Source organism: Brachypodium distachyon, chromosome 1, assembly GCF_000005505.3.
Source record: "Brachypodium distachyon strain Bd21 chromosome 1, Brachypodium_distachyon_v3.0, whole genome shotgun sequence".
Taxonomy (NCBI): Eukaryota; Viridiplantae; Streptophyta; class Magnoliopsida; order Poales; family Poaceae; genus Brachypodium; species Brachypodium distachyon.
This window is the reverse complement of record NC_016131.3, coordinates 54994084-55019708: the sequence shown is the minus strand read 5'-3', so window position 1 is coordinate 55019708 and position 25625 is coordinate 54994084. Positions and strand designations below refer to the sequence as shown.

Sequence of the window (25625 nt, the reverse complement as noted above, 5' to 3'; positions counted from 1 at the left end):
CTTAGCATTGTAAACGATGCCCTTCAGATCAGAGAGGTGTTGCCGCAGCTTCCTTATGGCTCCACCAATCTGCAGAATCTATCCATCCTTGTATCTTTAAGTTGATTCTATTTCTGCCTTCCTGGTGGTAAATGATTGTGCAGAGCCGTTTGGCAAGCTCTGGCAGAATCGCCGAGAGCCCAAACCATTGTAGCGGAGCCGACAGCCGTAGTGGCATCTTCAGTTGCTGAGAGGTACTCCTATCACTGCCGCAGTGGACAGCAGAAAAGCTTTAACTTGCCTGAGATGAGAGCCATATCATCCACAAATAATTCTATACAAGCACAATGGACATGTCACGCTCGATCACTGGGAATGCATGAAGTACAGACGGACGGACCATTACCCACACCCTTCGCATTTGCCGGAACATCTTGTGGGAGCACTCACAGCAGGGCACAGCTGCAGTAGAAGCACCACCGTTGCAGTGCAAGCAGCTTAGCACGGGATACAGTTTTTCTTTTTTCCAAAAGGAGGAAAGCTCTCCAGTCTCTACATAGATTGATGCACCCAGCCATCATATTATTAAAATCCAACATCATATGAGCCTCAAAGGCAAAAACTATATTGATCAGGGTACATGTTTTTAGCAAATACTCCGTATTACAAGTCATCGTACATGCAACTCACTATATCAACAAGGAAAATGGACACTCAAAGGCATACAAGTGACTGATATGTGAAACCACCCTTTCTGATGATGGAGATGAAAATCGTCAACAGCAAACCTTCCGTGAAGGTTAGAGTTTCTGAGTTTGATCAGATTCTTGGTAGTAAAAATCAATACATCATGTTAGCTGTCCACTTGGATTATTAGCAGCATGATACTTCTTTAGAGGAACAACACACCCTTTGTTCCTAACGTGACCAAAGAAACAATCAGATCCAACTACCCAACTATATTGAGCAGTCGATTTCCCTCAGGATCTTTGCAGCGTCTTCAGGGAAAACTGGGTTGATGTAGCACCCGCTCCCCATCTCAAATCCACCGATTACACTCAACTGTGGCACTATCTGGAGAAACCAGTGTGTGTATGGTAGACAGGATGAGGCGATTCCGAATGGTGCACTGTGGACCATATAGTTGAATGGCGGATCGTTGAGTTGCTTACACAACTTCTGCAGCATGCTCTTTAACAGAGACCCAAGGTCCAATGCCTGCAGAAAGCAGAGCAATTACTTGATGCAACAAAAGGGTGATAACCACAGTCAGGTAGCAATTTATTTTCGCAGCCAAGACTGATTACAAAGAGACATGCAAGTTTGTTGAATTCAATAGGTGCAGCACAAGTAAAGAGGACATTTAAATATGTGCATTACACATATGACATGCAGTTCATGTAACAATGGAACATCAAAAAGTTTCCATACCTTATCCTGATCTATCTCGTGGAAATAGGAGCCATGTTGCCGAGGAATAATCCACATCTCAAAAGGATAAGATGCTCCAAAAGGAACAATTGCAAGAAAATTGGGTGTCTCACTGACCAAACTATCCTTCGACTGAATCTCACAAAGACTGCATTTCCCGGTCCTCTCAAAAACCTCCTTCATGCAGTTCAGCCGGGAGGTAACAGATGGAGGGACAAAAGGAGTACCCAACATCTGGCTGTGTGAGTGTGCCATTGAAGCTCCAGCAGACGCCCCATGATTCTTAAACACCTAAGCATTTTCAAAACAATTAGTGTCGGAAGTGCACTATTTGTAAGTGGTCAGTGCATCAACAGTTGCCACCTTAATTAATGATTTGATTTGTATTTTAGTTTGAAGCGATATAGTCTTCAGTAGAGAATATCAAGCATAATTATTACAAAAACCAATAAAATTTGAGAAGTACAGGTGCATAAACTTTTGCACCCCGTACTATCAAAGTATGTAATCCTCCGCTTAAGCACCTTTTTCTTGTGGCAAGCACTAAGCACAAAGAAATTTATCCTACTAATTATGTTCACTAAACATTTCATGCAGTCTAGAGTCTATGAACAGGTAAGAGTGAACATGCACAACTAACAATGTCACATGACTCACATGCTATATTGAATAGACCAGTGGCCTATTTCCTTGCCATAAATGACTGGGTGTGCATGGTTGACAAAATGTAGGAGCAAGAGATCCGAAGTGTCAAAACAATCCAATCTGACAAAAAGATATTCTCCTTTTCTGATTCTACCCATAACTGCCATGATTCCATATCAGGCAAGGGGTTCGTACGTCATACATGTAACAGATATATTCCGTGGCAATGCATGAAAAAGATCCGAGCATAAGCCACACACTAAGTGACAAAACTGCACTAATCCTGGAATGTGATGCTGACTTAATGATCACTATAAAATATTAAATAACTTCAACATTTGCAAACTGACATGTCTAGTCTATGCAAAGGCTTAAAGAAAACAAAATAGAGCAGAGGGAATTAGGATCCTGCGATTCGGGTTCACGTCAGAAAGTGCATGACTGATCTCCATTTCCCTACCACCAAGACGGTTTTGACATAAACACGCGGCCCACTAAAAGTGCCCCTTACTATACTAAAATCTACATCTTTCCTTGCCAACCCATCAAACACTATGCAGTCTAATCTCCGAAATGATTATGTGTACTGCGCTATCAGCTAGTTTGCAAACTACTAAGCCGAAGCACCAAAATGCCAAAGGCTTCTTCTGCAGGGGACTAGCAGGTGGAGCTTGAGGTGTTTGGATGTCGACATGGCTAGGCTTTTGGCCTCATGGGAGCCGGAGACTTGTCAATGTACTCAATGTTACAAATAGAGAGAGACAGAGAGTTCAGGTAATGAGGCCGGGCTCTGAAAAACTGTTGTTTGTCATCATGTCTCGAATGCCCTTCTATCGGAAAATGTGCCAAAATGCATTATATACAAAAGACATGCAGCCAAAACATCCCAAAAAATCTCATTTTCACGCAAACACACCATTTATGAAACAGAGGATCAGATGACACTATATTTATCACATTCAGGCTTGGCCATAAAAGTGTATGATCACTTGATCAGTGGCCACCACCGCAAAATAGATAGGTACTGTACATACCATGCATCACATGCACCAAACAAGAAGCTGCAAGACAGCACAATACCATACAATACATACATGGACAACAAAAAAGAAACAGTAAGACAGCCCAAATATCTCAGTTCACCATAAGTCCATAACATCTACTCCCTCTGTTGTACTAAATCAGCGACAGTTAATATGGAATGGAGAGTAGGAGAAGTCTACTTTGGTCCGTCAACTATTCCCTTGGTTGAGTTTCACACCCAACACCTAAATTGTTTAATTACCTCAGTTAACCAAAGTAGACTGTCCTAACATCCATATTTCTAGCATTTACTCGTTCTAAGTTCTAGATAACAACTGGCTAAGGCTGCCTTCCAATTCCAAACACATCGCATGGGCAGTTTCCCATTCCTCGGGACCATCAAAATGACATTCACGCTACGAATTTTCACCATCTGCCGTATGAGATAGACCCAGCTATCAAATCTAACTATCTAGGGCAGATGTGCTGAACTATCCAAAAAGAAGAAGAAGAGAGCTACCTGAACATACTTCACCGCTCGGTGCTCCGACAGCTGCTGCACGCGGCGCGCGTACGCGAGCAGGACGTCGCGGACCCCCTCGGCGTCCAGGTCCCATAGCCGCACGTCGTGGCGCGGGGTCTCGATGACCACGTCGTGGAACCCGAACCCCCGCACGGCGCACTCCCCAACGTCAGCGGGCTCCTCCTCCGGTGCCGGCGGCTCCGCATCGCGCCGCAGCGCCGGGAACAGGTTCTCGATCACGCGGATCCGCCACGGCGACGGCGCCTCGCCGGGCGTATCCGGCGCCGGCACGCGGAATATCTCAGGCGCGCACTCGGGCTCGCGGCCGAGGCAGAAGGGGCAGGACGGCCTGGGTGCGTCGCCGTCGCCGGGGCTAGGGTTCGTGGGAGCGTGCGACTTGAGGTCAGTGGGGCGCCGCGAGCGCGCCGGCGAGAAGACGACCCAGCGGCCGAACACGGCGTCGCGGCGCGCCTCGGAGGTTCTAGAAGCTTCCGCCATCGGCTATCCCTTTTCCAGAAGGGTGTGTGCTTCGGTGCTCGCAGTCGCAGGAGCGGAGGCTGCGGAGCGACGCTTGGGCTCTGTTCTGGAAAGACGCTTCGGCTGCTGCGTACGTGTTGCTGGCGGGTGGGACCGGGCGGTCACAGGCATATTCGAAAATTTCGAAGTGACTAGCATAGTGCCCGCCGTGCTTCGCTACTGAACATCGATAATTATACGAGAGAAAATTGATTTGACATTATTATACTAATGAAAATTCGAACTCACGTGAGGATGGATTCTACTAATTAGTTGAAAAGGGATTTAGATATGCTAGTAACAGAACAATTCAAAAGGATCTGGTCCATACTTAACTATATACTGGAGCTTACATCATGTCTTTCTTTGCTCTAACATATTTCCCTCACTTCTAACTTGCGTGTTGTTCCTCCATGAAGCATGGTTGTGACAAATCATTGCTATTGTTTCTTAAGATTGACGGCAACAAATCCAAAGTGCATAATGGTCTCTAAATTGACCTTAGGAAGAATTCATCCACGGCCCAACAAATTCTCCTCGCTGGACATCAGCACCTGAAACAACATAGATACGAAAACCGTTGCATAAGATAATTAGGAAGGTAAAACATTTGGAAGCGAGAAAAGTATATTAGGCAAGCGGTTGAATCGATAGGGAACCAGTTCAAAAATGAATATCTTCTCCCAATTCTAAACCTTTTTAAAAAGAACAATTCTAAGCAAACAGTATGTGAAGTTTGGCAAAAGAGACTTTCTCGAAAAAAGTTTGGCAAAAGAATTTCCCTGAATATGTGAATTGCGATCTCAGTTGGCTCCACAGTTCAGACTTCATTCAAAAATAATTACTAATCTTCGTTGCATGTGAAGATGACTGCTACAAACACTGCTACGACATGCAGCCTAAGATTCACTATATATTATTTCTAAGAAGGGAAAGACAATGCCCTTACTCCAATTGTTTGTCGGTGGATGTCATCAATCTTTGAAACCTCCGATGCAAACATAGGACAATCCCCTGCAATGTTGCATGTGAAATGTACTTATTATGTTCAGTTGTAATGAATCAAAAATTATGTGTAGAAAAATATAGACCTAGTACAGATAACAATTTTGCAATAAGATGATGCGAGAACTGGATGAAATAATAGCAATGGGAAGATATGCCAACTGATGATGTGGTAATCACCAACCTCTCCATCATCATTTTGTAGTCCCCTGTCCAGATCAAGTCGCTTGGCGTCATTACTTAGTTCCTGCCCTTCCATAGATGATGTCATAAGTGTCATTTCCATGCCAAAGCAGTGAATACATATGAATGAACTCGTAATCCATATGAATGACAGCAGTTTAAAAGCCAAAGGGATCTGTATCCATTTTAATAAGCCAGTGTCACTTAAATGTAATTACAGGCTGTTCAGCTATAATAGAAAAGTTTTACTATATGCTCATGTGCAGAATCCAAGAAATTCAGTACAGTAATACTTAATGGATGACAACTCGACTAATCATCTATCATGAATATATACAGCTGTACGTACCCCACAACTTGTACTACTGAAACAACTTGAGCTGCTAGTGTGGATGAAAAATAAGAACTTGCTTGTAGCACAAAGAAGTAGCATGCTCAACCAAAATTGTGGCACAGCGGTGGAGGCATAGAACTTATATTAAAAAATAAGAAAGACAACAAAAAATGTTGAGATACAGAAACAAGCAAAGCCTGTACTCCCTTGACCATGGTACATTTCTCAAAGTAGGTACATCAATATCTTCATCCTCATATCCAATTCTCATATAACAAAATGACGTCTTACATGGTGATCTCTATACCGCTGGCTCAAATATCTAAGAGGTAAGGACTTCCTTGTAGACAATGTTTGGCGTGCTCGTCCTAGGAGGCTTGGCAGATTTGGTCCGGCCACTCTTGTCCTTGTCAGGGATGGCAAGGATCTTAATGTTCCTTCTTGAGGTAGCTCTAGACAATGCAACATATAGCTGACCATGAGAGTATACAGGATCGGGTAAATATACACCGACATTAGGAATTGTCTGTCCTTGTGCCTTGTTGATTGTCATGGCGAAGCTGAGCCTGACAGGGAATTGCTTCCTTTTAAAACGGAAAGGGAGCATCTCATCATCTGAGGGACACAAGGGTATCCGAGGCAGGAACACCCTCCTTCCAGAATATTGTCCTACTATTATTTCAGCGTCGATAGCATTTTTCTGCAACCCACGGACCACCAGTCTCGTACCGTTGCATAGTCCATTTGCAGGATCTATGTTCCGTAGCAGTATAATAGGACAGTTAATCTTTAACTTGAGAACATGTGGAGGAAGCCAATTTGGGGTGAGTGAGTTCAGAAAGTCAGAGGGGTAGTAGTTGTGGGGATCGTCCGCCGCACGATCAAAACTATAATATATCACCTCCTCACCTGGGAAACGTTCGATCATCTTCATATTTATCCTGTCAACATTATCATTCCTGGTTGTCAAGATCGCCCGAGAGGTAATGTAATTCGGATTAGTGAGGTTCTTGTCTAGGTCAGGGAAGACATGTTCGATCAGCCTATCAAGATCACTGTCCTTCCCGGTATATGGCACACATATATCTTCTGGAAGCCGTACATTACCATCATTGTCGGTTTCTTCAGTACCATTCCCAATGCGCAGTAGGAAATCAGCAAACCACGGATCACTTTGTGCCCTCATGTTATGGATAAGCCTGAATTGCCGCATGCTACTCCATAAGTAAGAGTTACGCAATGTGGCATCTATTATCTGTGGTCTTGTTCCCTTCCGCACAACGGGAAGCACTTGCCTAAAGTCACCTCCAAACACAACAGTCTTTCCCCCAAATGGCAGATCCTGTTGTCCTATGATGTCACGCATGCTATTGTCAAGCGCTTCAACTGCTTGACGCTTTCTCATGGTGGCTTCATCCCATATAATAAGAGACGCCATCTGGAGGAGCTTGGCAGTTCCACTTTCCTTCGTAAAGCTACATAAAACACCTTCTTCAGTGCTAAGGGGAATCTTGAACCTTGAGTGGGCAATCCTACCTCCAGGCATGATGGTGGCAGCTACACTTGATGTTGCGGTTGCCACAGCTATCTTGCCCTGGGAGCGAACTTTTGAGAGCAGAGCCTTGTACAGGAAAGTCTTTCCCGTACCTCCTGGGCCATCAATAAAGAAGACACCTCCATTGCCGCTATCGATAGCAGACAATATTTCATCATAGGCATACTTCTGCTCAATGTTTAGGGAGGACGCTAGAGAAGCAAAATCATCACGTAACTCATTTGTGGATTCCTCCATGATCTCCCTATCCTCACCGCTAAGGGTGCCATGCAATTCATCAATCTCTGGAAGAGGGAATGATGCTATATCTTTTCCCATCAATTGCAGCATATCCCTGATGTCTTGCAACACCTTCTGCTCCACCACATGTGGGCACTCATGGGAACGCCGGTAGTCATCCGACATCGCCTCTAGGTGCCTATCCCATAGCCCACGCACATCTTTAGGCTCACAATAGACCAAAATAATTGCAAAGAGCCTCCGAAGGGAGGATGGCATTTGGAACGACTCAGCTTCCTTAAGGCAGTCATCGATTGTATTGTCAGAGTCAATAAGACCCCTCCTTTCGGCAGCTTCACAAAAACTTGAACAAACATGATTACCAATTGTCATTAGGTCCTTAAAGGAGGCTGCACCTCTAACATGGTTTAGGAGCACCCTAAGATAGTATCGCTCCCCCTCATTTGGATGGACAGACACAATTCTTCCTACCTGAAAACGTTGTACTCTCTCTTTCCATATCTTACGACCTGGTTCCCATACAAATGCTGATGGAAAATCCTTGTACAACAATTATCGAGCCTTTGGAAATTTCTTGTTCGCCTCGAAATACTCGGTAAGCATTGTCCTCGAGGCACCATGACGAGTGACTACGTCATTAAGATCTTGTCCAGCCTCAAAAGAGATCATGTGCATCTCTGGGAGATGAAGTTGTAGTTGCTTCACAGATGGTCTCATCTCGCTCAGGTCAAAACTATAGATCCTCCATAGTGCCTCTGGTGGCGTAACCCACCTTGCATCCCTGTACTGCTTGATCTCATCAATGTTGCCATTGCTATCAGGTTCATCTAGAGACATCAAAGCTCGGTCGTGGCCCTTGTAGATATATTTGAATAAGTACTTCACAGCCTTGATGCTTGAGCACACCTCGACGTTAATATGACAATTGAACATCCTCAAAAGGTAAGGGTTATATGGCACAACCCACCTATTGTCCAGCATATGTCCTCGAACCTGAGCACGACGGCCATTGTCACGTCTTCGATACACAGGATATGCATCCTTTCCTTGGAGTGTGGTGGGGTTGAATGGACGTGGGTAGTGGTTCTTGCAGGCTCGATTCTGCATGCACACATTCTTGGGATTAAAGACCCCACATGGACCATGCATCATGTGATTCACAACCATTGCATATAGTTCTGGATAGTTTTGCTTGTCTGGGAGCTCGGCAGAGATGATATGATCATACTGTTCTGGCACTAAGAGCTTGTAATCTAACTCCATGATCAACAGAAAGTGAGCATGCGGAAGGCCCCGTTTTTGGAATTCAATGACATAAACATAAGCAATCACTTTGCCAAGTATGTGGTTCTTGAATAGTTGTATCTTCAATACCTCCAGCTTGGCTTTAAATACCCAAACAATGAGATCAGGGCGATCTTGGGGTGTCTGACCAGGTTCTAATCCATTGGTTATCTCTTCCCATTTGGGGTTGCATGTCATCGTTAGGAAAATATCTGGCTTTCCGTACTTTTGGACCAAGGCCATAGCATCCATGAACCTTCGCTTCATATCTCTCTTGCCCCCAATGAATGTTGATGGGAGTATAATTCTTTTGCCTACCGCATCTGCACGACTCTCTCCAGCCTGTAAGCTGTCGACAATGCCTTTGTATAGATCAGCACGTAGCTCCTTATGATGAATCCTATAGTAGTCAAGCCTTGTACCCTCAATCTTCATATACATGTCGACTGCATACTGTTGGAGTAGACGCTTGCCATATAGCACGGCATTGAATATCCCAGGACGCTTCTGAAACTTGTGGCAATAGTAGTCCCTCACAGAGACGCACAATCGATTATTCATATCTAGAAGAAGTAATGAGGACACAAAGTTAGCTACTATGTAAATAGCCAAGATGGAAATAACAAACAAGTCGACAAGCTAGTGAAAATTAGTACATAATTCTTATTTTATATAGGAAAAATCTGTCTAAAAACATTTAGCTAACACAATGATGTCAAAACTATCGTCTCATTCCTGAAGCAGCACATGTGTTTGTACTATTTTTGTAGCATCAGCTATAGATCCAAATGGTTGCTTCTCTAAACCTGTAGTCTGCAGAATCATGGTTACCGAAAGGAAGGAAGATGCAAGATATCTACAGTACAGTATAGTATACCAAAAGGCTAACCTGGATTGTCATTTGAATTATTGTCATGGTACCGAAGTACCTCCTCCAAGGACACGCCGTACTTTGGGATATGGGGATGCCAACCGAGCTCCCCTCTTGGAAAAAAGAGAGGGTAGGACAGCGGGTCATAACATCCATAAAATGGTTCTATATGATGTTTCACATTATTGTTCCCATAGAGAATAATACTGCGTTTAAATCTTTTGATCAGATCATTACCCTCGACCCACACTGCAGCCACCTCCGAAGATAATGGCACATTATATGTCTGTTGGTCCATCCTATAATCGGTGTTCAGAGTGATACGATATTCCAATACGTTCTCAACTTGGCCCAGACTCCTAAATGCTTTGGAGTATGGGTTATCCTTTAGGATGTCCACCAGCTTTCTAGTGACCTCCTGGTCGAGATTAGGGGAGTGCCGAAACCGATGCTGCAGACTTTGGTCATCGTCATAGAAGTACAATTGCAGATGACTGGGACTTGAATTAGTTGAACCAAATGAGTGTATGTTGTGGTATATTTGACCATGTCCCCGAAATGTATACACCCCTGACCTCATGTTTGTATACTTGTTATCAAGGTTAACACCAAGGGTAGTAAAGGAGAAATGTCCATTGAAGAACCTAATGTTATCCCTGAAATGCTTTGCATCAGTATCTTCGCTTGACCAAAGCCTTCGGAGTTCTAGGGGCGGTTCTGGGTTTACTAATCTGACTTTTCCCTCGCGACAACAGAATGACTTCACCTCATATTCGAATTTCTTTGCACCACAGTATTCACAGTCTGGCACAGGCTTTAATACGTGCGTTCTTTCTGGGATGTCTGAGTAGACATAATCGTACGGATCTAGGGCACTATTTACAGCAGCAGAGGTTTCCATTGATTCATCAGGGTTGACCACCTCGTTATTATGCCCACCTACTATTTAAATAAAACGAAGAATTCATACCAGGGTTAGCACGTTATTTAAAATGAAAAAGTCATACCAACAACTACACGTTATTTTTTTTCTTTATAGATTCTTGGTATAAAATTTAGCCATATGACAACATATGTACTATTGGTTATCTTTATTGCAGAGTATGATCCTTTTAGTGTGTCCTATCTACCTTGCACAAGTAGAAGATGTTTTAGCTGATTCTGCAAAGTACGAACGTGATGACCTATGGAGACTAATCTGGAGATTTGAAAAATTATGCTTTATGCACAGTTGTTTCATCTTTAACATGAACATTGTGATAATAAAGTTACCTTCACTGGCAAAAAGATAATACTCCTCATCCATATCCTCTTCAGGAATGGTGTCCTCATCCATGATTTCATTAATGAAGTTTTGAACATCATCTGCCGTTCGGTTTTGCAGGTGAATAAATAAACTTATCATATCTTATGACTGAAAAATATGAACATTGATGAAATATTTACCATCAGTTCCAATGGTGAATTCAGGCATGGTCGTTGATGTTTGGGCTGGTGGCAAAGTACCTAGCTCAGGAATGGTGTCCTCATCCATGATATCCTCAAGGAAGGTTGACGTATCATCTGCAGTTGGTTGAGTAGATAGGTAGTTAGTTAGTGGAACAAAAAAAAAAGGAACATAAAGGTTCAGAAGGAATCTTTAGCACCTTCTGCAATCGTGGATGCTAGTGTGCTCAATAATGGGTCGGCTATTGATGAACCACCTAGCTCAGGAATGGTGTCCTCATCCATGATATCCTCAACGAAGGTTGCTGGATCATATACGGTTGGTTGAGCAGGTAAGTAGTTAGTGGAACAAATATTTGAACAAAAAAGTCCAGAAGGAATCTTTAGTACCTTTTGTAATCGTGGATGCCGATGTGCTCAATGATGGGTCGGCTATTGATGAAGCACCTAGTTTAGGGCATCGCATTGCAATGGATTCAACGCATACGGTGTCTCTCTTATTTCTGTAGCTTGCTTTGCGTCGATCTAACAATGCATGCCTCTCCTGGGGTGGTAAACTCTGCCTGAGTGCTCTTCGGCGTGCATTGAACTCTTCCTTCTTTTCAGATGTTAAATGTGGTCTAAGCGCTCTTCGGCGTGCATTCATCTGTTGCCTCTGTTCAAGTGTTAAACTTTGCCGGCGTGCTCTAGCACGATCTTGCTTGGCTTTCTTTTGTTCTGAGGTGAGGTTAGCATAGTGAGCACAGTCATAGGACCTCTTTCGTCCTAAAAAAACCCACCATAATTTACTTAAGTAATAAATGTATTAATAGATGTATAGTATTAATAATGTTATACAAAATATATGCAATCAGATGGTGGTACCTTTTGAGCTTTCTCCATGTTCCATTCTGGCGATTGATGTCAACGTACTATTAGTGGAAAATGTTGTAGCTAATTGAATCAGTGCATCTGCATCACCTGACTCATAACTTAAGTTTGAAGTGTTGGACGGCTCACGTATGAATAAACATGTTGGATTACGTGTCACAAATTTCGGGCAGCATTGCTTTACTTTATCGTATTCATTAACCACTGTTACAATTATCCCAATATGAATGATGAGTGAGTATATTATTTTCATGAGTTGTGCTAATGTATTATATATATCTATATATGATATATATACTACATAGTTTCAAAGAGTCAGAATAAGGACCCTCTTTTCCTTTAGCAGTGCGCTGGCTTGGATTCTGCGGCATTGTGGAAAGATCCTTTACTGAAACAGAAAATGAGAACTGTTCCTGAAAAAAAATTGAGATTAGCTATTATCTATAGCACACAGCATTTTCTATTGCTTTAATCTTAATGTAGTTTGCAACTAAATAATAATTAAGTCATAACCATGTTAATTTACATCGTTAAGAAAATCAGAAATTAGATTGTGTGGCTTATGAGAAGGCCACAAAGATGCGTTTTGGACAGCAGATGTGGATCTCTGGACAAAAAACACAAAATCTGTTTTTGCTACTATTAGCTAGTGTATTGGGTGTTCGGATCGAGCTCCAGCTCTATACATGATATGGTCTACCTTATGATTCAAAGATCCCCCACATAAAAAATTAATTAAGTGCAAAGGAGTTTAATCTTTGTCAGGTCTGTGTTAAATAAACAGGAAAGCAATTGGTATCTTATCTATCCTGGCTTAGCTTAACAAAGGAATCGTATCTCATCTATCATGACAACTGCAAAGATCAAATACCAGGAACATCCAGTACTTTTTGTGCAATTGGTATGTTCATGTTCATATAACAGCCTAGTACATCCCTGAGCTACTGAATATACCTTGAAAGTACCAGTGAGCATGACATATAGTCAGACATTATTTGTTATACAAAAGGATGGATTTCTTATTTAAAAAATGGGATCCTGGAACAGATAAATCAGTTGACATTTGGATGACCAAAGACAATTATTCATTACGTCTCCAGTGCATGATCAGTTCAGAAAATTGATTGTTTTCTACACTGTATATGTATATGATTAGCTCATTAAGTAAACCACTTCTAACTTCGTTAGCATTGGTGGGAGTCCATTACGTTAACTGTTCAGTAAGCAGAGTATTATATCAAGGTCGATGAGAATGCATTACTTACTGTATCAGACAAGCGAGGAAGTCAACAAGACGAGAAGACGGAGAACCTGCGTCAGCAGGAGAGCTCTTGTGGACCTGCGCCCACGGCGTGGTTTTGGCGACGAGCGATCAGCGCAACGAGTGGTAGAGGAAAACACAAGCAAGCGGGCAGCGTTAGTATGTCCATGGAAGAACAAATGCACAATTTATAGCGTGAAGGGCTGAAGGCCATTGCTGGATTTAAATTTCAAATTGGGGACGGCGGGAAGAAAGGAGAATTCTGGATTGGACAACTTACCGGCCAACTGAAATCTCTAGAATCTTCTTGGCAGCATTGGAGATCGAATTGCGTTCTTATTTCTTCTTCTTTTTCCCAGCAAGATGGAGAGAGCCTCCATCTGCGACGCCGCTAACAAGCTGCACCTCCGTGTCGTACTCTCCGCCTTGCTCCGATAACCAGCCCGCACCCCGCACCTACGTGTCGTGTCGAGGACGTGTTCGACCCAGCGCCGTCGCTGCTCGCGCGAGGCACCAGCATGACGCCTCTCGAGTGCCCGCGCGCCACTGTAGTCGCAGGGGCAAACAGCAGCAAGCAGGCCAGCAGCAATCAGCTTAGCAACCAGCACCAGCAACACAACAATTTGCCGCCTGCTTCTTCTTCCCCAATGCCGTCTTCCCAACCGCCGGCGGGATCTTCTTCCCCGCGGGCTTCTTTGGCTTGGTGGTCACGGGCTTCATCCGCAAGAGGGAGGACATGCTCAGCTCCTTCTCCTTGCTCGCCTTCTCCATTGGCGACGGAAGACCGGCAGCGGCGCGTCAGGTGGGCGGTTGGAGGAACCGAGGGAGGTGGAGGTGCTCGGCTGGCGGGAGAGGGCGGCGGCGGGCAGGCAAGCTCTGCCTCTGGCGGGTGGCGGCGGCGGGCTCGAGAGAGCAGAGCAACGAGTGGGAGAGGAGACAGGAGACTCGATTCAGGCTTACTCGCCGTAATTTGCCTCACGTGGGCTGGATGGTGCGGTATGCTGGGCTGGGCCGCACTGTAAAAAAAAAATTTGACCGTTAGATCAATTGAACGGTTCAGATCGCTGGAGAGTGGATCAACCATCCACCAACTGCAAATTTTATAGTAGTAGAGATGCGCTTCGTCGGTTCACTGGCCTGTGGGACACAAGAGTTTGACTGTTTTATAGCATGTGGGACCGGTAAGTCCTTTTTTGTTACACCGTACATGGGTCCAAGTCTTGGAGGAACCGGTACACCGTACACAATATTTTTGCAACAAACGAGCCTATGTGGCCATTGAAGTTGAACCCTTTGCTAGTTATGCGGGTGGGATCTTTGCCAATGTGTGGCAGAATGACCCTCCGAATTTTATTATGGATGTAATCATAAACGATGTAACTCTATTCCCTGATTAATAAAGCTCGTCATGATGGCTTTCTCTCTAAAAAAAAAGTTGAACCATTCGGCAGCTAGTTACATAATGCTCATATATAACATGAAATCAAAAAAATAGCCTTCGTCGTTTTAAATTATTTTTTATGGATCATTCATCTTCGGTCCTCAACAGATCTTCACCACCTCCGAATCATCGTATCCAAACAACCAATACATCCGTCACTCTTCATTATCACTGTGTAGAATGAATCTGCCACCTCCTCATCCTTCACCGTCTCCATTTGGCATGAATCTGCCACCTCCTCATCCTCCACCATAGCCGTTTGTAATTAATTTGCCACCTCCCCCAACATGCCCAACAAATAGCTTTCGTCATCACAATGCGGCATGAATTTAACAGCTATTTTCCACGTTGTCTTCATCTACAAGTCTCGACAATGCAAGACTTCATGATGTATGGAGGCTTGTTACAACATGGTTGTCCATATGAAGCTGACCACTCTCTGTCGGTGGCATTTGGAGGAATTCATGTTGGGCGGTCATAATCTCCTGTTGAATCTGCAACCTCAAGTGGAGATCATGGTGCCCTGAGTTCCAGCCATGCACATCGAGTAAATGCTTGGACAACTCACGTGTTTTGCATATTCTTGAAGTTTTTAACTCCCAAACGAGGCATTGGATTTATGATTTTGTTTTTACTGTCAAGTTTGTTTTGACGAGAGCTTTGGTACAATATCCTATATGAGTATATCCTAGCTTTGGTACTAGATCGGTGTTGCCAAATCAAACCCTGACAAACCAAGAACATGGCAAGACCCTCCAATTCCACAGCCCCCAAATTCTCATCTTCCAGATCGTGCTACGGCCTACGAGAGCCTAGACCGCCCCTACTCAATCCACTGACGACACGGGCCCACAGGCCAGCAACACGGACCGGGCTGCGTCCCCACTCCATGCATGACGAGGTGGCGCACACGGCGCCCAAACCCAACCCTTCCTGCACGAACGAGGCCACCAGCACGGGGCGAGCACGAGCCGAGACGACAGAGAGACGAGACCAGACGAACGAGCAGCTACGCCCTCCACAATTCGTGCGCCTTCCTCCCTCCCTCCCCCACCACCACCGCCACGCCTCCCGAGGCGACGAATCGGGCCTCCTCCGCGCGCCGCCGCCACGCCGATGTGAGCATCCCTGCCCCGATCTCTCTCCCTCTCTCTGTCTCTGCGCCTTTTTTTTCTGTGTGTTCCGATGGTTTTTGAATTTTTTTGGTTCACGGATGGCGTCTGGGAGTGGGTTCCTGCGCGATCGGGCGGCGTGGGAGCGTTCCATTTGGGGGAAGTCGTGATCTGAGGTGGTGTTCGTCGCCTGATTTGGCCGCGGCCGGCTGATCGGGCGCCGGGAGGCTCCGGTTTGGGGCCGTGCGGTCGCCGGATTTGGGCCAGAGATTGGTGTTAGTGGTGGGTTTGGGGATCGGGGATTGAGGTTGGCTGTACGGTTGCGGCGATTTTGGTGGCGGTATGGTGGTAAAGGTGTGATTTTTTCCCCTCTCCATTGGAAATCCCCTGCCTGTGGGGGTTGGGGGACGCATCGGGTGATGATGGGGACACTCCCCCTTCATTTCCGGTACCGACTGACGGATTTGATTCCTCGTTGAAGGATTTGGTGATCAGGCAGTATGCCGCCTCTTGATGCCGATTAAGGATCCAGTTTGCTGAAATTGGTTACTGGCGGTGGTGACTGGTAATTCATAATTGAGTAGTCACGTTTGGTGTTGTGGGCATATTGGTAGATGAAACACTCGTTAGCTGGATTTCTCATGTTTGTTTTGCAAGAAGTACTTCTATTTTGTTATGTATGTTGATCCACTATTTTAATTTTTGTTTATGGATGTGGAGATTGGAAGGTGCTCTGACGGCTGGGACACCGGCGTGAGTTGCATGGGGAAAGGATGCCAGAGCTGCGAAGCAGTACTCGCCTAGCGCGCCTGAGGTCCAGGAAGCTCGACGATCAGCAACCAGCAGAGCCGGCTGAGAAACCAGTGCCACCTGCTCCACGGAGAGCAGGGAAGCGTGCTCCTGTCCCTGTCGTCAGGGGAAGAAAGGGCGCTGCTGGGAGAAGAGCGGTACCAGCACCAAGACGTACGAGAAAGGGGGCTGAGGTTGTCGACGTGGACACTGACCCAGCTTGTGAAGAGCCCCCTAAAGCTGTTGCTGTACAGGAAGTTGTCTGTGAAGCCAAGAAGCCTGTTTTGAAAAAGGTTGCTGAGTCCATTAAAGACTTAAGAATGGATGGTGGAAGTGCAGACAAGCTTGTCGGGGCTGACGATGAATCTACACCAATCCCCGAGAGGGTATTACTTCTCTTTGATATTTTATTTCTATGAACTGCCATTGACAATCAACATAGTTTTCTATTGGTTTCCTAGTTGATTTTACACATAAATGCATTAATTTTAGCCTTTACCTACCATATGTTATCCATTGTGTTGATTTTGTGTTAGATATGTCTCCTAGGGCACAGGCAAATGGAATTTTACCTTTTGTTAATTTTTGAAACTAAAACTAGGATTGTCTTGATGTATCTTTAAAGCATGAAAGAGATGAAAACGTATGTCAATTCTTCCATCCATTCTACATGGACCACACCCATTTTTTCATGCGCTACCTATGATGCCATCACATAGCAGACTCATCCATCAATATAGGCATTGGGCAAGTTTGACATTGCCAACATGGCCTTCAGGTCTATAGAAAGGCTACCCAGAGCATATGGCTTGGCCTGCATTAACCGTCAGTATGGAGGGCCAAAGCATCCCCACTAAACAGGTCCATCACTTAGATCCAATCCAACACACAACCCAGTGATTGTAATGGGGAAAAAATGCCACCTCCTAAAATCCTCGTTAGTTCGAATACAGCTGTACATGACCTGGAAGTAGATAAGACTGCAGATTCTTGTGCGTTTTTTGCATACAATGACAGCTGAAGTCCATTACCTCACCTTGTCACAATTTCATATGACTGGAAAATTCTTCTGTACTGTGATGATATATCTTATCTGTCGGAGTTCTCAGTTGTGCTACTTGGAAGCACCTAACACAGTGACATTTCTGCAGGTTCATGTAGGTAATTCTCCAGTATATATAACTGACAGGAAACTGGGTAAAGGTGGCTTTGGTCAAGTCTATGTTGGTCGAAGGGTATCTGGTGGGACTGCTCACACTGGTCCTGATGCCTATGAGGTTTGCTCTCTTGGTACAAAAAATATGCAGAGAAAATTATCCTTTTCACACTAACCAAAGCTATGGATTTCAACAATGTAGGTTGCGTTGAAATTTGAGCACCGAAGCAGTAAAGGGTGCAATTATGCTCCCCCATATGAGTGGCAAGTTTATCAGTATGTACTTTGTACATTCAACTTTCTTTTGTAGTTCAATTATTCTCTTTAGCTTTTGAGTTTTCTGAATTCTGATCAATGACCAGTTGACCATTTGGCCGTTTTTTTAACAAGGTCCCTCAACGGCTGCTATGGTGTACCAGCGGTCCACTACAAGGGCCGCCAGGGCGACTACTATATCCTTGTGAGTTTACTTAAATACTTAAGTTAATCATGTGGACTGCTTTGGAGCTCAACAAATTTAATTTTGATCATATTGAAAAAATAATCAGGTAATGGATATCCTTGGTCCCAGTCTTTGGGATGTGTGGAATTCATTGGGGCAGATGTAAGCATCCTCTTGTTCCCGTTGACATTACTTTGTTTATCCTACAATTTACTCCTGTAATCTGTACTAAAATATTTGACATTTTAACAGGATGTCTCCGCATATGGCTGCTTGTATTGCTGTAGAGGCCATATCAATTCTCGAGAAACTTCATTCCAAAGGGTAACGTAAAATTATCTTTATTAAATTATCCTTACATGCATCACTGTTCATCTACATGAACCAATCCTGTCTTTGTCAGGTTTGTTCATGGTGATGTAAAGCCGGAGAACTTTCTGCTTGGTCTGCCTGGATCACCTGACGAGAAGAAGCTTTTCCTTATTGATCTTGGTTTGGGTATGCCATTAATCAATGAATCTTTATCTAACTACAAAATTATTTCATTTCATCAGAATAGCTCTTGACATAACTGAGGGTCACAGTCTTGTACTCTTCCTAAATTTATTAGTGTTGTTTTCTTTGATGACTAGTTTTTGTTGATATGGTGATGTGTAAATTGTGCAGCATCAAAGTGGAAGGATCCGGCAGGTCTACATGTTGATTATGATCAAAGACCTGATATCTTTAGGTTAGCTATGTTCTTGCTGTACTTGTTTCTATTTGTCTTATGGTGCTTTTTTACTTATCCGATTCTTTCTTTTTTTCCAGGGGAACAATTAGATATGCGAGTGTACATGCCCATTTAGGTCGTACAGGTAGTAGAAGGGATGATTTAGAGTCTCTGGCATACACCCTCTTATTTCTAATAAAAGGAAGATTGCCTTGGCAAGGCTACCAGGTAAATTCTAATATGCGTATTGAGTTAACTTTTCATGATATTCTCCAGGTGCTCACAGCCTATGTCAATGTTACATGCTTAACAACACAGGGGGATACCAAGAGTTTCCTCGTTTGCAAGAAAAAAATGTCTACTTCTCCGGATACCCTATGTAATGCTGCTCCAGCTCCATTCAAACATTTGCTTGAGACTGTTACAAACATGAAATTTGATGAAGAGCCAAATTATGCCAAACTTATTTCTCTATTCGATGGTTTGATTGAAGCACCTGCATCAAGGCCTATCAGAATCGACGGGGCCCTTAAGGTTTGTGCTACTGTACTTTCCACTTCCATATATCATTTATTTTGCTTCTGTATCCCACCACAAACCTTTTCCCCCAAATTATAGGTGGGGCAGAAACGTGGAAGATTGCCTGTAAATCTTGAAGAAGATGAGCAGCCTAAGAAGAAAATTAGATTAGGGAGCCCCGCGTCGCAGTGGATTTCAGTTTACAATGCCAGGCGCCCTATGAAGCAGAGGTAATTACATTAAATGATGTATAACAAAGCATATGACACAAAAGGTGATTTAACTGATATTGTTTGAACTTTTGGTGCTTGATCTTTCCGCCAAAAGTGGCAGTTCCAAAAATGATTCGTTGCCTTATCAATGGAGTAAAGACTTGAGATAAAATCGAGTAATCTAGTTACGGTTAGAAGAATTGTCATGATGCACTTAATGCTGGTTAGATGACGAAATCAGTTAATTATAATTATCATCATAGTAGTAGGATGTATTAAACATTCGGTATCTATCACCTATTTGGTAGTTGCGTTGGAGTTTTACTAGCCCAAACTGAAATATTTAAAGTTGTATGTTGATTAAAAGTTAAGAACATTATAGTCTTGTTATGGGGTCTTTGGAGTGCAGTGTATGTAGTTGTAAATCTTAAAAATTGAATGATCCTGGTAACTGATTGAGCAGAAATACCGAACTGTTTGTAAGAACTCGAATTTATTTGGTCGTGGCCTTCAAGTGTAACTGTGGAATATGAAATTGCTCTGCATATTTAGATGAAACTGTGTTTTCAGTTGCTTGTGATCCAGGCGTTCAATTTTTGCTTGTTAGTTTCAAATTTATTCCTGTCGTATTTCTTTGCATATCCACACCTTTATTTTTATATGAAATGTCTCATTCTGAGACCCAACCTGGCCCTATGCTGATATATCATTTCATTTAGGTTTTAATAAATATACTCTTTAATAGTATTGCCGATGTATTTCTCTTGCAAATTGAAGTCAATGTATGTTGATTCTCTTTGTTAGGTACCATTACAACGTGGCAGACAACAGGCTCCAACAGCACATAGAAAAGGGAAATGAGGACGGCCTGTACATTAGTTGTGTGGCTTCTTCACTGAATCTGTGGGCTCTCATTATGGATGCGGGTACTGGTTTTGGTTCTCAAGTTTATGAACTATCGCCAGCTTTTCTACACAAGGTAGGCTACAATCTGATGAAGCATGATAATTTCTTAGTCAGCATACCTGACTCTGTTCCCATAACACATAGGACTGGATAATGGATCAGTGGGAGAAAAGTTTCTACATAACAGCAATAGCCGGAGCATCCAATGGAAGTTCATTGGTTGTAATGTCTAAAGGTCTGTCTTTCCTGATTTGTTACCAGTTATGCTTTCCACTTAAATTTCCATCTGCGACCATATTTCTGTTGATGATGAGAGTCGAAATGTTGTACAAATGTCCCTTGTGACAGGGTTAGTCCTAATCAGCTATATTCCATTATGTTTCACATATGCAGGAACTCCTTACACTCAACAGTCATACAAGGTTAGCGAATCATTCCCCTTCAAGTGGATCAACAAAAAGTGGAAAGAAGGTTTTCATGTAACATCCATGGCCACAGCGGGAAATCGCTGGGGAGTAGTCATGTCAAGGAACTCAGGCTATTCTGAACAGGTTAGAGTACTTTTTTTCTTTTGAGGCAATAGGTTAAGAAGACTTAGTTGCCCTCATCGGTCATATGAAATTATTTTGTTATATAAATTTCCACTCTAGATTCCTGCAGATGTTCCAATTACCGTAGTATGCCAAACTTACGAGGCCGAGTTCTTGATGACATTTCAGGTTGTAGAGTTGGATTTCCTGTACCCAAGCGAAGGTATCCATCGACGATGGGAGCAAGGTTACAGGATAACCTCTTCGGCAGCCACTATTGACCAAGCCGCTTTTATCTTGAGCAAGCCAAAACGGAAACCAGTAGACGAGACACAAGAAACTCTCCGGACCTCCGCCTTTCCCAGCAACCATGTAAAGGTAACTGCGCCCCAGCACACCCCGAACACCCTGAATTACCTCGCCGAGTACCAACAAACTCTTTGTGTCCTCTACCATCACATAGCATACATTAGCAATATGGTGCTCATGGTTTGGGAATTCTGTACGGCACTATCTTCTGTCGCTGTGCCAAGCTAACCTTGGAGCAAACTTTGCAGGACAAATGGGCGAAGAACCTGTACATCGCTTCGATCTGTTATGGGCGAACAGTCTGTTGACCTCTGCAAATTGAATTTTCCAAAGGAGGGAGCGACGTTTAATTAATATAGTAGTTTGTGAAAAAAAAAAGAGAATCAAGTGAAGAGAGCCGCCAGGATATAGGATTAGAAAACAGAGGGATGTTGCTGTGAATGGGTATCCAGCCGTAAATTGTGAAGGGATGTTGTATGGAATGCAGGCTATATATAATTATATATGGACCTTCTCCATAAGTAGCTACGTAACATATTCCGCATGGAATTCATGTCTCTTTGCCGTGCATAAGTTTGTGCAAAATTTCTCCCGTGGGTAAGTAATCCTCGCTCCCACCTTTATGCTGACTCTGCTTTCGTCCCGCAACACTGAAACTCTCGGCTTGAGCATGATCCCTGGCCTTAGCTTTGTCCACCGCTTCGTGTCGGCTACGGCGCTGCTTCAGAATTCGTCGCCGACTTCCTGAAGGCTAAAGCCTAGCCGAATCGACTGACCAACGAAACTCAACGGTTGCCTGCCAAAATAGCAAAAGCCGTGTTTCCTAGAACGCGTAAACGCAAACGTGTTACCGCATCCAGGGCTGCGGGCCTTCGCCCTGCGGGCAGCTCAGAAGAACAAAAAAAAGAGAGCAGAAAAATATACTGACAACTTGTTTGGCATCCCTCGTTTTATTTCATTTGGTTCAAATGAAACGAAATTTAATTTTTGGTAGATTTGGTTGAATTTGAATTCCGGATTAAAAAATCATGTTTGTCTATCACATGGATTTGTAGAGTTAGAGACAATTACAAAAAAATGATGACTTGTAGAGAGGAATTAATATTAGTTGTATTGTGATTTCATGAAACTGCAAATTGAATTCATGTAGTCAATTCCGTGCAACCAAACAAGTTAGTTTCTAAAATTCAAAATGAATTTCACAATTCTAGTCCCGAATGATGGGTGCCAAACAAGCTGTAAAAGAAAAGAAAAGAATGCAGCGTTGCCATTTCCAGTTGTGGCGACTGGCGAGCGAGAAGGCATCGCCAAAACCCCTTCTCCAACAGTAAGAAAAAATGTAAAAATATAGAGTAACACTACATATTTGGAGCCTGAGATATGAATCAAGCCGGTGCTAAGCTAGCTTGTCTCAACTTTTTCTTTAGTGAGAGGACTTGCACAGATCTATTAAATTGGAGTTGGTGGTGATGGTACGGTCGCCACGGTCGTCACCGTAGATTAACTTCGTTAAAATTACAAGCAATATGCCATTGCCCGTTATTTTCTTTTACTCCAGTTGAAATTACAATCAATATGACATTGCCCATTATTTTCTTTTACTCCAGTTGAAAATACAATCAATATGCCATTGCCCGTTATTTTCTTTTCCTCCATTTTTTAATATATTGGTACACATACCACCGAATAAAAAAAGTCGCCCAATGGAACGAGGCTCCCGATCTAAAACGATCCTCCACTGCGCCGCCTCTGCATCGGACCAGCTCTTCCCACCGCCGCCAGCCATGGCCGGAGCTTCTGGGCCTCGTGCTCGCGTGCCTCGCGTCCCACGCCGACCGCGTCCGCCTCCCCACCGTCTGCCGCGCCCACCACGCGGCAGCAGCTGCTGGCCGGCGCCGTCACAACCGCCGGAGTTGGGGCCATGGCAGCAATAGTCGCTCGACTCCGCATCCACCGGCCACCGCCGGGCGCACCCAGCCGTCCCCTCCTCTGCACTTCCACCCCCGCTTCGCCTGCTCCTATTCGACAAGCGACGGTCCGCCCCTGCTCTGCCCCTGTGCAGACCCCTGTGCAGCGATAGCTCGTCCGGAGGAGCTGCTCCTCGTGGTCTTCCTCGTCGTATCCTTCTCCTCTACTGTTGTTCGTTCCTTCGGCATCGTGCGTCGCCCGCTTCTTCTCCTTTCCTTCTGGCTGCAGCTTCAATGTCGCCAAACACTGGGCTGCAAGCACTGTTTGCACTGAGTTATCGATGGTTGAAGGTGTTCAAAGGGACTGGATTTTTTCCTCGCTGAATCGGGCTGATGCTGTACAGCGTGTGAAGATCCTCCTGATTCTCTGGATAGCCTGGTATGTTCGCAACGAGATTGCCCATAACAAGTCTCCTCCTGCTATTCTAGCGTCCACGAGGTTCCTTGAGAGCTATGCTGATTGCGGAATCTCTCATCACTATCAAGCAATTCCCATTGTCAGATTTAAGCAAAGGGAAGCAGCCGACTGACCTGTGCTTTCCTCGCCTGGTGCCCAGCCGGGTGACGCCGCAGTCGGTGGCCATTCATCTATTTAGAGTTGGTGGTGATGGTACGGTCGCGGCGGTACGTCACTTCACCGAAATTACGAATCTGCCACAGATGTCTCCACGTGTCTCTTAATCCCGGCTCCTGCAGTCCTCAAGCGCAGAAAAAACACGTACCGCAAAAAAAAACCAACATAGCCCTCCTCGCTCCTCCTCCTCTCCTACGAATCTCACCCCCACCCCCTGCCCGATCCGGATCTCGCCCACGCCCGCCGCCGCTCTTGTCGCCTCCACCAGCTGTGCGTGTCGGCGGCGTCCGTGTGCGGAAGGCGGCTGCGAACCCACGGCTCCGTTGCACGCTCCGACCGCCGCCTCCACCGGCTCGTGCGTGCCGGTGGCTCCCCGCGGGACTTGGATGGCGATGGGATGAGCCTGAGGCCGGGATGGCGGTGGCCTCGCGCAAGGCAGTAGGGACCGCGTCGGCGTGAGCCATCGGTGGCCCTCCGGACGGGCAGTGGCACGCGGTGATCAGTGGCCGGACGCGATGTGTGGGCGGCGCACAGGCGCACCTGGCGGCAAGTGGGAGCAGACGGCGCGCGGGAGTGGACGGGCAATGGGAATCTACAACGGGCGGCCACGCATGGCGGCGTGATGTTCAGTGGCGGGATGAATCAGGACGGAGAGAGTAGGAGTTTGCACTCAGGGTGGATGGAGAGGATAGTCAGAGGGAGAGCGAGAAATTGGGAGAAGAGATTTGAGAAATAATGTACGGAGTAGGAGTAATAGGAGAACCGGGTAAGGAGAAATATATAAATAAGACATCTGAAAAAAGAAAGAAAGCAGAGTATAGCCCACGAAAATAAACATATCATAAACACATCAACATTTAATTTGGCGTTTTGATACAATTTTCCGTTGTTCCGTAGCAACGCACGGGTTCTTTTGCTAGTATATATTAAATTGGAGTTGGTGGTGATTGCCGCAGGCGCCGTACGTCAACTTCATTAAATTTACATGAGTATGCCATCGCGCCCCCTCCTGTACGTCCCGATGCGAACCCCCCTCCCTTCGTGTAAAAAAAAACATCTCTCTTGTCTTCCTGACTAGTGCTCGCCGCCTCCTCCGACCGCTGCTTCTCCTCCCTCCGCCGCAAGCCTTGCATCTCGTTCTGCACGCCGCAGCCGCCCTCCTCCTCTGCGAGCGCCTTCTCCGCCGGCAAAGATCTATGGACGACCCGTCGCCGCCGCGCTGCTCCCCTGCGCACGCCGTCATGGAGACTGGATCCGCCACCGCCGCCATGGATAATAAACGGTCTGAGAGAGAGTCGATGAGCCAGTCCATCTGGGAAGATGAGGTGGACGAGCCGTGGAGATGAGAGAGAGGCGATGTGTCTCTGAAGTCGCTCACGCACGCGGAAGTCAACCATGGCTGCCGAGGCAGCAACAACAGAAGAGGTGCCGCATGAAGTGGCGGCGGCCCTCGCGAGCTCGTTGCAGCCGCACATGGCCTTGGCCTTCTTTGCGTTGGCTGCGTGCACTGTGGCGAGATCGGCAGAATCGGAGCGTCGCCCCTCTTCCATGACCATGCCCCATTCCCTCTTCCCCGACCACGGCGTGCCCCAGTTGCCCTGTCTCTAGAGGCGAAGCACCGCAGCTAACGAGGCGTAGTCCGGCGAGATCCAGGCAGAGGTGGACGAGCCGTGGAGATGAGAGAGAGGCGATGTGTCTCTGAAGTCGCTCACGCACGCGGAAGTCAACCATGGCTGCCGAGGCAGCAACAACAGAAGAGGTGCCGCATGAAGTGGCGGCGGCCCTCGCGA

General features: G+C 45.1%; 4 protein-coding genes across 11 annotated transcripts; 1 reads left to right on the top strand and 3 right to left on the bottom strand.

Annotated features, from left to right (window-relative positions):
- Positions 1-540: 540 nt before the first annotated feature.
- Positions 541-4188, bottom strand: LOC112268503 (ADP-glucose phosphorylase). Of its 2 annotated transcripts, XR_001405438.2 has the most exons (4): positions 3599-4188; positions 1411-1701; positions 876-1197; positions 541-836 (listed from the first exon to the last, which is right to left on the bottom strand). XR_001405438.2 is itself a non-coding variant. In XM_003557476.4 (3 exons), the coding sequence occupies exons 1-3, from the start codon at positions 4097-4099 to the stop codon at positions 937-939; spliced, it is 1053 nt and encodes a 350-aa protein (XP_003557524.1). In that variant the 5' UTR covers positions 4100-4187; the 3' UTR covers positions 541-936. The 2 variants fall into 2 exon arrangements, 1 of the variants encoding a protein (XP_003557524.1); XM_003557476.4 differs by having other exon boundaries at positions 541-1197; positions 3599-4187.
- Positions 4189-5066: 878 nt separating this feature from the next.
- Positions 5067-14145, bottom strand: LOC100821537. Of its 7 annotated transcripts, XR_002964038.1 has the most exons (10): positions 13171-14144; positions 11900-12318; positions 11426-11800; positions 11236-11340; positions 11036-11152; positions 10862-10954; positions 9608-10531; positions 5931-9281; positions 5307-5369; positions 5067-5131 (listed from the first exon to the last, which is right to left on the bottom strand). XR_002964038.1 is itself a non-coding variant. In XM_024460153.1 (9 exons), exons 2-9 carry the CDS (start codon positions 12274-12276, stop codon positions 7987-7989), a joined length of 3162 nt encoding a protein of 1053 aa, XP_024315921.1. In that variant the 5' UTR covers positions 12277-12318; positions 13171-14144; the 3' UTR covers positions 5765-7986. The 7 variants fall into 7 exon arrangements, 6 of the variants coding, with proteins under 6 accessions (XP_024315921.1, XP_024315924.1, XP_024315918.1 ...); XM_024460153.1 differs by lacking the exons at positions 5067-5131; positions 5307-5369 and having other exon boundaries at positions 5765-9281; positions 11900-12109; positions 12234-12318; XM_024460156.1 differs by lacking the exons at positions 5067-5131; positions 5307-5369 and having other exon boundaries at positions 5765-9281; positions 11900-12109; positions 12234-12312.
- On the bottom strand, positions 5962-7599 carry LOC112270642 (ATP-dependent DNA helicase PIF1-like). The gene has a single exon (XM_024458507.1). The coding sequence runs from the start codon at positions 7597-7599 to the stop codon at positions 5962-5964; it is 1638 nt and encodes a 545-aa protein (XP_024314275.1).
- A 1421-nt stretch (positions 14146-15566) lies between the features above and the next one.
- LOC100821235 (casein kinase 1-like protein HD16) lies at positions 15567-21864 on the top strand. Its single transcript, XM_003557475.4, has 17 exons — positions 15567-15725; positions 16440-16894; positions 17660-17785; positions 17867-17940; positions 18055-18124; positions 18213-18268; positions 18359-18430; positions 18510-18604; positions 18773-18836; positions 18917-19046; positions 19137-19352; positions 19437-19567; positions 20354-20528; positions 20600-20690; positions 20849-21006; positions 21175-21363; positions 21543-21864. The coding sequence occupies exons 2-17, from the start codon at positions 16493-16495 to the stop codon at positions 21600-21602; spliced, it is 2109 nt and encodes a 702-aa protein (XP_003557523.1). The 5' UTR covers positions 15567-15725; positions 16440-16492; the 3' UTR covers positions 21603-21864.
- The last annotated feature ends 3761 nt before the right edge of the window (positions 21865-25625 follow it).